The 13,235-nt window shown below is 44.6% G+C and overlaps 1 protein-coding gene across 2 annotated transcripts; it reads left to right on the top strand.

Annotated features, from left to right (window-relative positions):
- Window positions 1–1,010: 1,010 nt before the first annotated feature.
- Window positions 1,011–11,859, top strand: LOC106580167 (mothers against decapentaplegic homolog 4). Of its 2 annotated transcripts, none has more exons than XM_014160929.2 (11): window positions 1,011–1,365; window positions 2,446–2,686; window positions 7,505–7,679; window positions 7,835–7,858; window positions 8,976–9,161; window positions 9,312–9,515; window positions 9,617–9,718; window positions 9,823–9,879; window positions 10,039–10,222; window positions 10,399–10,706; window positions 10,816–11,859. In XM_014160929.2, exons 2-11 carry the CDS (start codon window positions 2,450–2,452, stop codon window positions 11,034–11,036), a joined length of 1,698 nt encoding a protein of 565 aa, XP_014016404.1. In that variant the 5' UTR covers window positions 1,011–1,365; window positions 2,446–2,449; the 3' UTR covers window positions 11,037–11,859. The 2 variants fall into 2 exon arrangements, with proteins under 2 accessions (XP_014016404.1, XP_014016412.1); XM_014160937.2 differs by having other exon boundaries at window positions 1,012–1,365; window positions 8,985–9,161; window positions 10,816–11,857.
- Window positions 11,860–13,235: the final 1,376 nt, after the last annotated feature.

Below are 13,235 nucleotides of genomic sequence, written 5' to 3'. Positions count from 1 at the left end.
AGTGCAGTCTGCCCCAAGCAGCTAAACAGGCTGTTAGCAAAGTCAACTACTCTAGGCTTGAGTGTCCGCTGGTTTTCAGTCTTTCCATTACATACAAATGTGATTCAGACCTAAGAAACATACATTTTTACATCGCAATTTGATCAGAGAACACACACACACGCGCGATCTCCGTAGTACTGCCCGGACTAGCCACTAGAGAGCAGCAACAGACCATAAGATGCAGAGACATTAATATACAGAAAACAAACACCTCGAGGTGATGGGTCCATACTTACGACATATGCCTATACTGCTATCTGACAGTTGCCCTCCAGCATCAATGACAAATCCTTTGTAACCTGGAATCAGGTAGAGGATTCAGGACCACACCGCATGCTTTGATGGACAGACAACACCATTGAAATTCACAAGAGTACTGTCCCTGTACCACCACTGGGTAGCTAAGAAAACCATATGGGTTTGTTGGGCAGGTAGCCTAGCGGTTAGAAAGGCGAGCCAGCAACTGGAAAAATTTGAAACCTTAATAAATTATGTGTGTCTTTTTGGAGTGGTTGGGTTAAAAACGGAAGTCAAATTTCAGTTGCATAATTTACCGATAAAATGATTTTAATCTTAATAATTGCGATTAGTGTTGGCGGAGAGTACCATCGAGTCACTATCAGTCGATACTTGAAAAATGTCCATTCGTTAATCCTTACCTTGTACCTATGTTTGTCCAGTGTAACTGCGTTTTTTTATTTGGGTGCTGCAATCAGTAGTTTTAGTTAGACACTTCGTTTGTTATGTGCCGCAATCCGCAGTGTTCGTTAAAAACTTAATTCTACACACGGTTGTTTAGCTATCGGGAAACGGCGTCCAGAGTTTGGTCACACAGGCACTCCGTTTTTTCTACACAGAGAGGAGATCCACTGGAGTTGGTGGGAGGAGAGGGGAGCGAGAATGGGCGGGGTAATCTCACCGGCGCCACTTAAAAAAAAAAAAACAGCCGCACAGACCTGTCAATCAACAAGCAACCCAGACAGACATCAGCCCCCGGTGGCTGGCTGTGAGCTGTAAGAGAGCAGCGTCATAGTTGGCGGAGAGCCCCACGGTCTGGACTGAAACGGGCGCAGCGATTGGCTCGACTTTTTGCCCGAGACAACTCACGCGTACGATGTTCTCTCTCTCCCCCCTTTTGTTATTGCAAGCAAACTAGAGAAGAGCCGAGGGAGCAGCAGGATGAACGAAGGGAGAGAGAGAGGGTGATAGACTGACAACAGTCGAGACAGACAGCTCCACAGAGAGAGGGGTAAAGGTAGAAATACATTTGGAATACTGCTTCAGAGCTCCCTCTACATATTTGTCCAGTTCTCCTGTTGATTTGTAAGTAAACTACATTTTGGTATTGATTATTCCCATAGGGATTTTTTAGCTGACCAAACCAATCTGAGTCACATGGAATGTTGACAGACCTATAGCCTACAGTTAGTGAGACAGACAGCCAAGACAGAGCCACCCCCCCATCCAACTACTCTCAAGTCAATGTGTCTATCCTCTGTCAAAGTACTGTGTACACTGTAGCCAACATGTAGCCTACACATAACGTTGCTTTGCTTGTAGAGGTGATTATGTGTTTTTCCCCAGTAGGTCTACATGCTTTTGTAAACATGTAAACAAATTACTTTTGACCTCCTAAATGCTCTTAGAATTTCTTGAGTGGAGCGTTTATGTTTATTATAGTTTATTACAGTTGTATTATCGTTATCAAAGTGGATTGTTATATAGCCTACTTTAGGAAATCACACATTTTCTGCATTATTGTTTTTTTCAGACTAGTTGTGCAAAGCAAAACAAGCTCAACTTCATGACACACATGGAGGGATGTTTGTAAACAACACACTCAGTCACCTACATTTACATCATTTAGCAGACTCTCTTATCCAGAGTGACTTACAAGAGCAATTAGGGTTAAGTGCCTTGCTCAAGGGAACATCGACAGATGTTTCACCTGGTCGGCTCGGGGATTCAATCCAGTGACCGTTTGGTTACTGGCCCTACGCTCTTAACTGCTAGGCTACCTGCCGCCCTACACTTCAGATGGATCATAAGAATGTCAATTTTCTTTAGGTTCATGTAATGTATTTTCAAATAAGTAGTAAATACCAATTTAAGGATAAAGTTATTTTGGCCAACTCAATTCTGTGTTTACATGGCCTGCTTTGTATCTTCTGCTTTGTAAAAGTCCCATACATTTTGTGTTGTTAATACTGGTAAAGTTGTTATTGGATTGTTATAGGGACCTTGGTTGCCGATAGCCTATGACTTGAACCTTGATCTGAAGTACCATCTCAGGTCCAGACTTCAGTGTTGTGTCAGTGATCAAACAATGATCAAATAAATAAATTGCATTCGGTTGCTTCACCATAGTGGTCTCTCACCTCCTCTCAACCCCCCTCAACCCAGGGAGATGTCAGTGAACCCCCCCAACAGCAACGATGCCTGCCTGAGCATCGTGCACAGCCTCATGTGCCACCGACAGGGCGGTGAGAATGAGGGCTTTGCCAAGCGTGCCATAGAGAGCCTGGTAAAGAAGCTGAAGGAGAAGAAGGATGAGCTGGACTCGCTCATCACCGCCATCACCACCAACGGAGTTCACCCCAGCAAGTGTGTCACCATCCAAAGGACGCTTGATGGACGCCTGCAGGTAGGCTACTGTTATGTTGGGTTGAATGAGGCCTAGGCCGGTATGGTATCACTGATTATAGAGGGACTGTTTATGAAATCAGTGGATCTCATTAATTAATTATTCACTGATGAATTGTTATTGGTGGTATGGCACAAAGACGCTGTCAACTCAGTGACCAATAGCTGGTCGCTTTTGATGACTGACTAATACACCTTTCAGGTACTGCCAGCAACAAAGCCTATACTTTTATTTCAGCCAGTCATGATTGCGGTAATACACTACATGACCAAAAGTAGGTGGACATCTGCTTGTCGAACATCTCATTCCAAAATCATGGACATTAAAATGGAGTTGGTTCCCCCTTCGCTGCTATAAGAGCCTCTACTCTTCTGGGAAGGCTTTCCCACTGGAACATTGCTATGGGGACTTGCTTCCATTCAGCCTCAAGAGCATTAGTGAAGTCAGGCACTGATGTTGGGCGATTAGGCCTGGCTCGCAGTCGGTGTTCCAATTCATCCCAAAGGTGTTCGACAGGGTTTATGGTCAGGGCTCTGTGCAGGCCAGTGAAGTTCTTCCACACCGATCTCTGCAAACCATTTCTGTATGGACCTTGCTTTGTGCACGGGGGCATTGTCATGCTGAAACAGGTAAGGGCCTTCCCCAAACTGTTGCCACAAAGTTGGAAGCACAGAACTGTCTAGAGGAGGAGGAATAATGGTCTGGGGCTGTTTTTCATGGTTCGGGCTAGGCCCCTTATTTCCAGTGAAGGGTAATATTAATTCTACAGCATACAAGGACGTATGCTGTAGAGTTAATATTACCCTTCACTGGAACTAAGGGGCCTAGCCCGAACCATGAAAAACAGCCCCAGACCATTATTCCTCCTCCACCAAACTTTACAGTTGGCACTGTGCATCAGCTGAGCCGTTGTTGCTCCTAGACGTTTCCACTTCTCAATAACAGCACTTACAGTTGCAGCTCTAGCAGGGCAGACATTTGACAAACTGACCACGTTGAAAGTCACTGAGCTCTTCAGTAAGGCCATTCTACTGCCAATGTTTGTCTATGGCTGTGTGATTTTATACACCTGTAAGCAACGGGTGTGGCTGAAATAGCCAAACACTAATTTGAAGGGGTGTCCACATACTTTTGTATACATAGTGTATGTTTAAAAGTCCCGCCAACCCCTCAGTAAATGTCCCTTTTCATCTTACCGGTTTTGGCTCGCGTTAAATCATGAACATTCTATTGTTGTTCTCAGACATCAAACTTGTCCTTTTCATTATGAAAAAGTATAAACAAAACGTCAGTCTGCATGCAGCAACGTTACCTGCTCTTATGTTTTGCCCCCAAAAAAACATTTGTTAAAAAATGTATTTAGGATATGTAAATCTAGCAAGCCAGGCAACTAAAAGCAGCTTCCTGACAATGTTTTGGTTTGTTGCTAGCTTGTTAGCTAGCTAATTTAGCTAGCTAGCTATCGATCTGGCTAGCCAGCTCATATAATTTAGGGTGTCCACCCACTCTTTGGTGATGAAATTCACTTCCTTATGTTATAAAATTCATTTTACCAAGACAAATATGATTATTCATGTTTTGAATCGTTCAGTGGGGTCTTTCTTTAACATTTCATTAACAGTAACCTAATACATCCAATAATAAGCACTGAGCTTTGTTGACATAGCGGTGCATGTTTCTCGTAACAACTTTTGAGGATTTTACATTTTGAGGTCGTTGTCTTCAAAGTTGTTTCTGCTGGTCGCAAAAAGCAAAGTTATCATGACACAAGAAGAATTAAATGTAAAAGGCTTTGAAAACTTAAAATCTTGTTATACGCTCAGTGCACCGTTGGCATTTCACAAAGACACGCTTGCTTGGGCAAAAATCCGGTGTTTCTATGTCAAACGGTTTTGTCATATTTCAGTCTTCTGTGATGTATATAAAGTGTAATATTGTGACGCAAAATCAAACTTGAATACATTTCAACTCTATATCTGACATGGTACAGGTGTCTTCCTTTTTTTAAGCCCATACCATGTGTGTGCAACCTGGTGTCAGAGCATTTCATATTATTCTGTACATAAATCTGAGACACTTCATTTAGTATGATATGTTACGTTTCGTATGGTGTATATTCATTTGTGGATGTCTATCACCCATTCCGTATGATATTTTACGAATTACAATTCGTATTATATGTTGTGAATTTGCAAAACATACAATATGTTATGAATTTTCTAAACTTATGATATGTTACGAATTCTAGCCATGTGGCTGTTAGAGTTAGGTTTAAGTTTAGGGGAAGAGTTAGCTAAAAGGGTTAAGGTTAGGGGAAGGGTTAGCTAAAGGGGTTAGGGGAAGGGTTAGCTAAAAGGGTTAGGGGAAGGGTTAGCTAAAAGGGTTAGAGGAAGGGTTAGCTAAAAGAGTTAGGGGAAGGATTAGCTAAAAGGGTTAGGGGCAGGGTTAGCTAAAAGGTTTAGGTAGAAGGATTAGGCAAAAGGGTTAGAGGAAGGGTTAGCTAAAAGGGTTAGGGGAAGGATTAGCTAAAAGGATTAGGGGTAGGGTTAGCTAAAAGGGTTAGGGGAAGGATTAGCTAAAAGGGTTAGGGTTAGGGTTAGCTAAAAGGGTTAGGGGAAGGATTAGCTAAAAGGGTTAGGGGAAGGATTAGCTAAAAGGGTTAGGGGCAGGGTTAGCTAAAAGGTTTAGGGGAAGGATTAGGCAAAAGGGTTAGAGGAAGGGTTAGCTAAAAGGGTTAGGGGAAGGATTAGCTAAAAGGATTAGGGGTAGGGTTAGCTAAAAGGTTTAGGTAGAAGGATTAGGCAAAAGGGTTAGAGGAAGGGTTAGCTAAAAGGGTTAGGGGAAGGATTAGCTAAAAGGATTAGGGGTAGGGTTAGCTAAAAGGGTTAGGGGAAGGATTAGCTAAAAGGGTTAGGGTTAGCTAAAAGGGTTAGGGGAAGGATTAGCTAAAAGGGTTAGGGGAAGGATTAGCTAAAAGGGTTAGGGGCAGGGTTAGCTAAAAGGTTTAGGGGAAGGATTAGGCAAAAGGGTTAGAGGAAGGGTTAGCTAAAAGGGTTAGGGGAAGGATTAGCTAAAAGGATTAGGGGTAGGGTTAGCTAAAAGGGTTAGGGGAAGGATTAGCTAAAAGGGTTAGGGTTAGCTAAAAGGGTTAGGGGAAGGATTAGCTAAAAGGGTTAGGGGAAGGGTTAGCTAAAAGGGTTAAGGTTAGGGGAAGGGTTAGATAAAAGGGTTAGGGGAAGGATTAGCTAAAAGGGTTAAGGTTAGGGGAAGGGTTAGCTTATGTGCTAAGTAGTTAAAAAGTAGAAAAAAAGTAGTAAGTAGTTGAAAAGTTACTAATTAGCTAAGTTGTCCGTGATGAGATTCGAACTCAACAAGTGAATCATTCAACACGTGGGTTACTTACACACTTCAGGGAGGAGGAACAGGAGAAAACATTCAAGGAGTTTAGGTCTCCCTATAGGCTAACTTCTAGAGAATGAACATACTATTGAATATGTAGAAGTGTAACCCACAAGTTGCTTACAGAGAGAGCAAGGGAATGAGAGAGAAGGAGACAGAGGGAGTTCCCCTCCCCCAGCTCTTGTGTGGGAGAGAGAGGGAGGGAGTGCTGGAGGGGTAGCGCGGGTTGTTTTGTCTGAGACACAGGAAAGGGGCAGGGTTATGTTAAGCCTGTCTGTCTCTGGTGTGTGTGTGCGTATGTGCGTGTGTGTTTGTGTCTGGAGTTTTTCAGTGTTAAAATTTGTGGAACTATATTTGTAATCTCAGACATACCACAATATTTTGTGTGTGTGTGTGAGATTGTGATTATGAGAGAGAGAGAGAGAGCGAGAGAGAGAAAAGTGTTTATTATTGAATGCAGGTTTTGACTTACATCAACAGTTTCTACATTTGAGATTGCCTGTGGATATATGGATGTTAGTGACACGTATTAATGTGGTGTGAGAACTAGATATGAGAATGTACTGTATTATTCTCTGTTCAGGACTATAGGCTGTGTGTGTGTTTGTCAGTCTGCTGGCTGGAATTGGGCTGGCACTCTGCCAGCTCTGACTCTTTGTCTGAGGAAGGTCACTTTGGTTTTCAAGAAGAAAGAATAATAAAAAAGAAAAGGTAAAAGTTTATGGAGTCCATTTTTGCTTTCTCTTTATGTTAGTGGAGAAAGGGTATGTTGATCCCAAAATACTTATCTCTGTCTGTCACACACACACACACACACACACACACACACACACACACACACACACACACACACACACACACACACACACAGAGCAAAGGTGAGACAATGTCATTCCTCTCCAGCTCAGCTTGTTGAGTTAACCCTATACCAGCTCCCTCTTTTGTCACACTCACACTCTTCCTCAATAGCAAATACTCAGATAGTCACTATTTGTGCTATTCATCTCAGTCTGAGATGTTTTAATGGCTCCAAGGCTATTCCTCCCCATCCAGAGTGTGTGCCTGGAGAGAGTGTGTGTGTATGTGAGTGTGTTTAACGTTGATGTAAATTTCCATTCATGACCTGTTTCCTCGACCACTCCCTGTCTACCAGCTCCCTCTTGCTCTCCTCCTTCTCATTCTCATTCTCCCTCTCCCATCTTTTCTCTCCGTTTCTTTCCCCTTTTCCCCTCCACTTAGATTCCCCACAGTTACACTCCCTCCATGCTCAAATTCCAACCCCGTCAAAGCCTCCATACTGTCCCCCATTCCCTTTCTGAGACTCACCATCCTATTGTAAATAATCACCCTAAAATTCCTGGATGGATGTTGGAAAGGAATTACCTCCATGCCCTCATTCTCCATTCTCTCTCGATCCAGGTAGCTGGGAGGAAAGGGTTCCCCCATGTGATCTACGCTAGGCTCTGGCGCTGGCCAGACCTCCACAAGAATGAACTGAAGCATGTCAAGTTCTGCCAGTTCGCCTTTGACCTCAAGTATGACAACGTGTGTGTCAACCCCTACCACTACGAGAGAGTGGTATCGCCAGGCATTGGTGCGTCTGTTCACAATTTCACTTCCTCTAATGAAATAGAAGCACAAATGGGGAAGGGGAATATGAAGTTGTTAACAGGCTCTTTGGGTCACAGGCTTTTTCAGAACTACCATGCTGTTTCTAACTTTGTTTCCCTTTCTGTCCCTCTCCTCAAGTTGGTCTCAGCATTCAAAATGCAGGTGAGGAGGAAAACACTATTTTTAGCATCATCAAACATCATCAAAATGGTAATAAGCAATAGCGAGTCATTCTAACCAATCTGTTTTTATCGCATTTCCCAAAGTGCACAGGCAATACTACTGTTTTGATACAAATATACTGTAGATGTGCTCTTGGCAATCTGATGAAAAATATGGAATGCAGAGCTTCCAAACCAGCCAGATTCATACCTGTCTGAGCTAGTCTACACTACAAGTAGGACACCTCAATCAAATTGCAACAAGGTGTCACAGGCTGCATGGCAGGGCAAAAATCACTCCCAGATAGAGGCCACAATAAATAGGATCCATCAACTTGATCTAAATTACAGTAAATTCCCGAATTTATTCAAAATGTATCCATTCATGAATCGAAAATATTATAATTATCAGGTATGAAGGTAAGACCCACATGCAGACAATGTCGAATTAACAATGGTTTAATAATTCAACAGGGGCAGGCAATAGACAGGTCAAGGCAGGCAGGGGTCAGTAAACCAGAGGTGAAGCAACGGTACCGAATGGCAGGCAGGGTCAGGGTAGGCAGAGGTCAATAAACCAGAGGTGAGGCAACGGTACCGAATGGCAGGCAGGGTCAGGGTAGGCAGAGGTCAATAAACCAGAGGTGGGGCAAAGGTACAGGTCCACATTCAGGGTCAGGGTCAGGCAGAGTGGTCAGGCAGGCGGGCCCAGAGTCAGGACAGGCAAGGGTCAAAGCCAGGAGGGCGAGAAAAAGAGAAACTGGGAAAAGCAGGAGAAGAAGCAAAAACAAAAACGCTGGTTGACTTGACAAACAAGACAAACTGGCAACAGACAAACGGAGAACACAGGTATAAATACACAGGGGATAATGGGGAAGATGGGTGACACCTGGAAGGGGGTGGAGACAATCATAAAGACAGCTGAAAGAGATCAGGGTGTGACAATAATAACATGACATGACTCATGCCTGATTTCTGCCTGTCTCTGTCTATCTCTATCTCTCTCTCTCTCTTGCTTTCTGTTTCTCTCTTTCTCTGTTTCTCTCCCTCTCCATCCCTCTCTCTCTCTCCCTCCCACTCTGTCTCTCTCTCTTTCTCCCCCCTCCCTTCATTACAAGGTCCTCCAGGTCGGCTGATCAAAGAGGAGTACATTCATGACTGTTATGAGATGGACCTCCCCTCCAGGATGCCCCCCCAGCCCGAGCACTACAACCAGCCCCTCCCCCCTCTGCAGATGCCCCCCGAGCTGCCCCGCGCCCCATCCTCCGTCAACCTCTACCCCAGCATGCCCCTCTCTCCGCCAGGTGAGATAGACTAAAACTGAACTTGGTAATAAGAAGTACTACCGTACAAGCAATTCAGCTGAGAAGAACTAGACTCTTTTGCTTTCATGTCTAACTCTATCCCTTACAATGTCCATCCTTTGTTCCCCTTCCCCCATCTCCCTTCTCCAGTGAGCAGCTCCATGATGGGGCCCATGTCTGGGGGCCACGGCGAGGGCCTGCTTCAGATCGCCTCTCCCCAGATCCAGGGCATGCCCCAGACGCCGCCCCCCACCACCCCCACACACGGACCACCCCCCCAGCCCCCTACCCCTCACAGCCAGAGTGACTACAGCAGCAGCTCCAAACACACACAGACACAGAGCTCCTATCACAGTGAGTTACTAACGAACCAGGTTGGCAGTGTCACAGAGATGGTGTCAATTCCATGGTGTCAGTTTCAACTCTGTTTGTTCTCTTCCTTCACAATCTTCCAGCGACCTGGACAGGCACCAGCACGGCCTCCTATACTCCTGTAGGACCCCAGCAGAATGGGCGTAGCCACCAGCAACCACCACTGCACCACCCCAACCATTTCTGTATGTCAATCACCTGTCAATCAATCTTTCTGTCAGAAATGCAGGACTGTTACTATATTTATATGGTAGCGTTGTCATATTTGCTAATTAATTTCTCTTAAAAGGGTCTCAGCAACATCACAGCGCACCCGCCTTTCCTCAGCCAGTCTCCAACCATCCAGGTACACACACAACGTTTACCCACTCACACACACTTACCCACACACATGGTGTTGGGCATCTCACCCCATCCACCACCAATGTACAGTACCCACATGAGGGACACATGGCAGCCATTTTGCAATGTTTCATATTATATTTCATGCTGTGTGTGTTGCCAGGTCCAGAGTTCTGGTGCTCCATCTCCTACTTTGAGATGGACATCCAGGTTGGGGAGATGTTCAAGGTCCTGGCTAACTGCCCCGTGGTGACAGTGGACGGATACGTGGACCCCTCGGGGGGTGACCGCTTCTGTCTGGGCCAGCTCAGCAACGTGCACCGCACCGACGCCAGCGAGAGAGCCAGGTCTGTCAGCGTGCCCCTAATATACCCACCATGCCTAACCGCTAGCTATTGGAGAACTTTGTTGGGGTGCAGAATACACAGGGAAAACGTATTTATCGCCTGTATAGAAATAAATACAATCCCCAGTGTCTGGGATTTTCTCTTCACTAGTGTGAACTCCCATCTCCATTTCACAGGTTGCACATTGGGAAGGGGGTGCAGTTGGAGTGTCGTGGTGAGGGGGATGTGTGGATGCGTTGCCTTAGCGACCATGCAGTGTTCGTACAGAGCTACTACCTGGACCGGGAGGCGGGGCGAGCCCCGGGAGACGCAGTTCACAAGATCTACCCTGGGGCCTACATGAAGGTGTTTGACCTGCGTCAGTGCCACAGGCAGATGCAGCAGCAGGCAGCCACGGCCCAGGCTGCAGCAGCAGCACAGGCTGCAGCAGTGGCAGGCAACATCCCAGGGCCTGGCAGTGTGGGGGGAATCGCCCCGGCAGTCAGTGAGTGCTTCTGTCCTTCTCTCTCACTCTCTTTCTTTCTCTCTTGCTCTCTCTTTCTTTTTTCCCTCTCTCGCTCTCTTAATCACTCAGTAAATCTCTCTTCTCCCAGGTCTGTCGGCAGCAGCCGGGATAGGTGTGGACGACCTGCGGCGGCTGTGTATCCTGCGGCTCAGCTTTGTGAAGGGCTGGGGGCCCGACTACCCCCGGCAGAGCATCAAGCACACCCCCTGCTGGGTGGAGGTCCACCTGCACCGTGCCCTGCAGCTGCTGGATGAGGTGCTGCACACTATGCCTCTGGCTGACCTAGGAGGACATGGACATGTCAACTAAGCAGTGTGTGTGTGGGTGTGTGTGAGAGAGAGGTGGCGGTGTCTCAGTTGCTTGGTTTGGATGATAACCTTCATGAACACTACAGTACGTTTTGGATTGGATACCCTTTTCCTCAGCACCTGAAACAAAGACTGTAGACTTTAATAGAAACTTGTATCGAACTTCTATCGAAAAGGTATTTTAATGCTTTTATATATTTTCCTGTTTGAATCGCCTGATTTTCCTGAAGCAGTTTAGACTGCAAAATGTACTTGCTCAACAGCCAATCTTTTCACAGAGACTGGAACTTGCACTAAAGGCATCAATGCTTTTTAGTAGTGGTAGAGACTGTAAGGGGTGGACTGTGTCACAACAATGGAAACTGGCCTCGCACCGCCAATGACCTGGTAACCTGCCTGGATAAAACACTTTGGCAATTGTTCAGAAAGTCAGAATAATAGCACATGTGCTGCAGTGGATTCTCACTTAAGCAGTGTTAGAATGATGCCTTTATTACAGGGCAGCAGACTCAGACATGTATATTGCATCTGGAGAATGCTGCTGTCCTTTAACTGCCTTCAGTAGGGTCTTTTGTTCTTCAGGGAGAAATTGAAATAATAGTCACCACAATCTCCATCAACCTTTTCTCTTATCAGTATTTGTCATTAACCTGCATCATGTGACTCAGTTATATTTATACTGAACAAAAATATAAAACGCAACATGTAAAGTGTTGGTCCGGTGTTTCATGAAAACCCTGACATTTTCCATACGCACAAAAAGCTTATTTTTCTCAAATTTTGTGCACAAATTTGTTTACATTCATGTTGGTGGGCATTTTGGCCTTTGTCAAGATAATCTATCCACCTAAGAGGTGTGGTATATCAAGAAGCTGATTGGACAGCATGATCATTACACAGGTGCACCTTGTGCTGAGTACAATGAAAGGACACTCTAAAATGTGCAGTTTCGTCACACAACACAATGCCACAGATGTCTCAAGTTTTGAGGGAGCGTGCAATTTTCATGATAACTGCAGGAATGTCCACCAGAGCTGTTGCCAGAGAATTCAATTCTCTGCCATAAGCAACCTCCAATGTCGTTTTCGAGAATTTGGCGGTACGTCCAACCAGCCTCACAACCACAGTTCTCATGTAACCACGCCAGCCCAGGACCTCCACATCCGGCTTCTTCACCTGCGGGATATTCTGGGAGTGGGGTATTTCTGTCTGTAATAAAGCCCTTTTGTGGGAAAAAACGAATTCTGATTGTCTGGGTCTGGCTTCCCATTGGTTGAGCCTGGCTCCGAAGTGGGTGGACCTATGTGCTCCTTGGCCCACCCTAGGCTGCTCCCCTGTCCAGTCATGTGAAATCCATAGATTAGGGTCTAATTAATTTATTTCAATTGACTGATTTCCTTATATGAACTGTGGCTCAGAAAAATCTTTGAAATTGTTGCATGTTGCTTTTATATTTGTGTTCAGTATAGCTACCAAAAACAAGAAATGGAATATCAAGAATCTCATTGATTATATTTATTGATGGAAGGTTCTACACAGTATTTGTAACGTTTTCTTCATTCAGATAAACAGACCAAAGTTGTCAGAAAGTGAAAGATTTTTCACTGCTATTTTATGGCCATAAAACCTTTGCTGAATGTGCCTATCTTTGTTTTGTGTCCTGGCTTTGTTCAACCAAAGTATGTATTTGTGTTGATGTATGTCAAGATATGCCTTTAACTAAAGTACTTCTAGGCCTGATTAAAGAATCGGTAATTAATTCATTAAATTGGTGCCTTAATTTTAAAGTACTAACAAAAGATTACAAACCCCACAGAAAACAATGGCCTTCATTTGTTGGTTTTCTCAGTACATTCCTGCTTCAATGCTCCTCTTGTCAGCCAAAGTGATGTATCTACTGCAACTTAAGATTGTGTGTTAGTAAAGTGAGAAAACAAATAGCCTCATGCTGTACATGTCATACAGGATGACTTCATTGGCTGTATTAAATGTGTCCAGTAGGACACCTTGTGAACTTTCTGGGTACTACGTGCATTTGCAGTCCATCCATGTTGATGTAGGGCCTGTGACTGGTTTACTTCAACAAAATGATATATCCAGAATATAGTGATTTATAAAACAAATGTATTGTTTTATATGTTTATTTATGTCTAATTTGGCACACTTATAAAACACACATGAGGGTCTCTGCTTCTCTTCA

The sequence above is a fragment of the Salmo salar genome, chromosome ssa02 (assembly GCF_905237065.1).
Source record: "Salmo salar chromosome ssa02, Ssal_v3.1, whole genome shotgun sequence".
Lineage (NCBI taxonomy): Eukaryota > Metazoa > Chordata > Actinopteri > Salmoniformes > Salmonidae > Salmo > Salmo salar.
The sequence above is the reverse complement of the archived record's forward strand: the minus strand, read 5'-3'. Positions and strand labels throughout refer to the sequence as shown.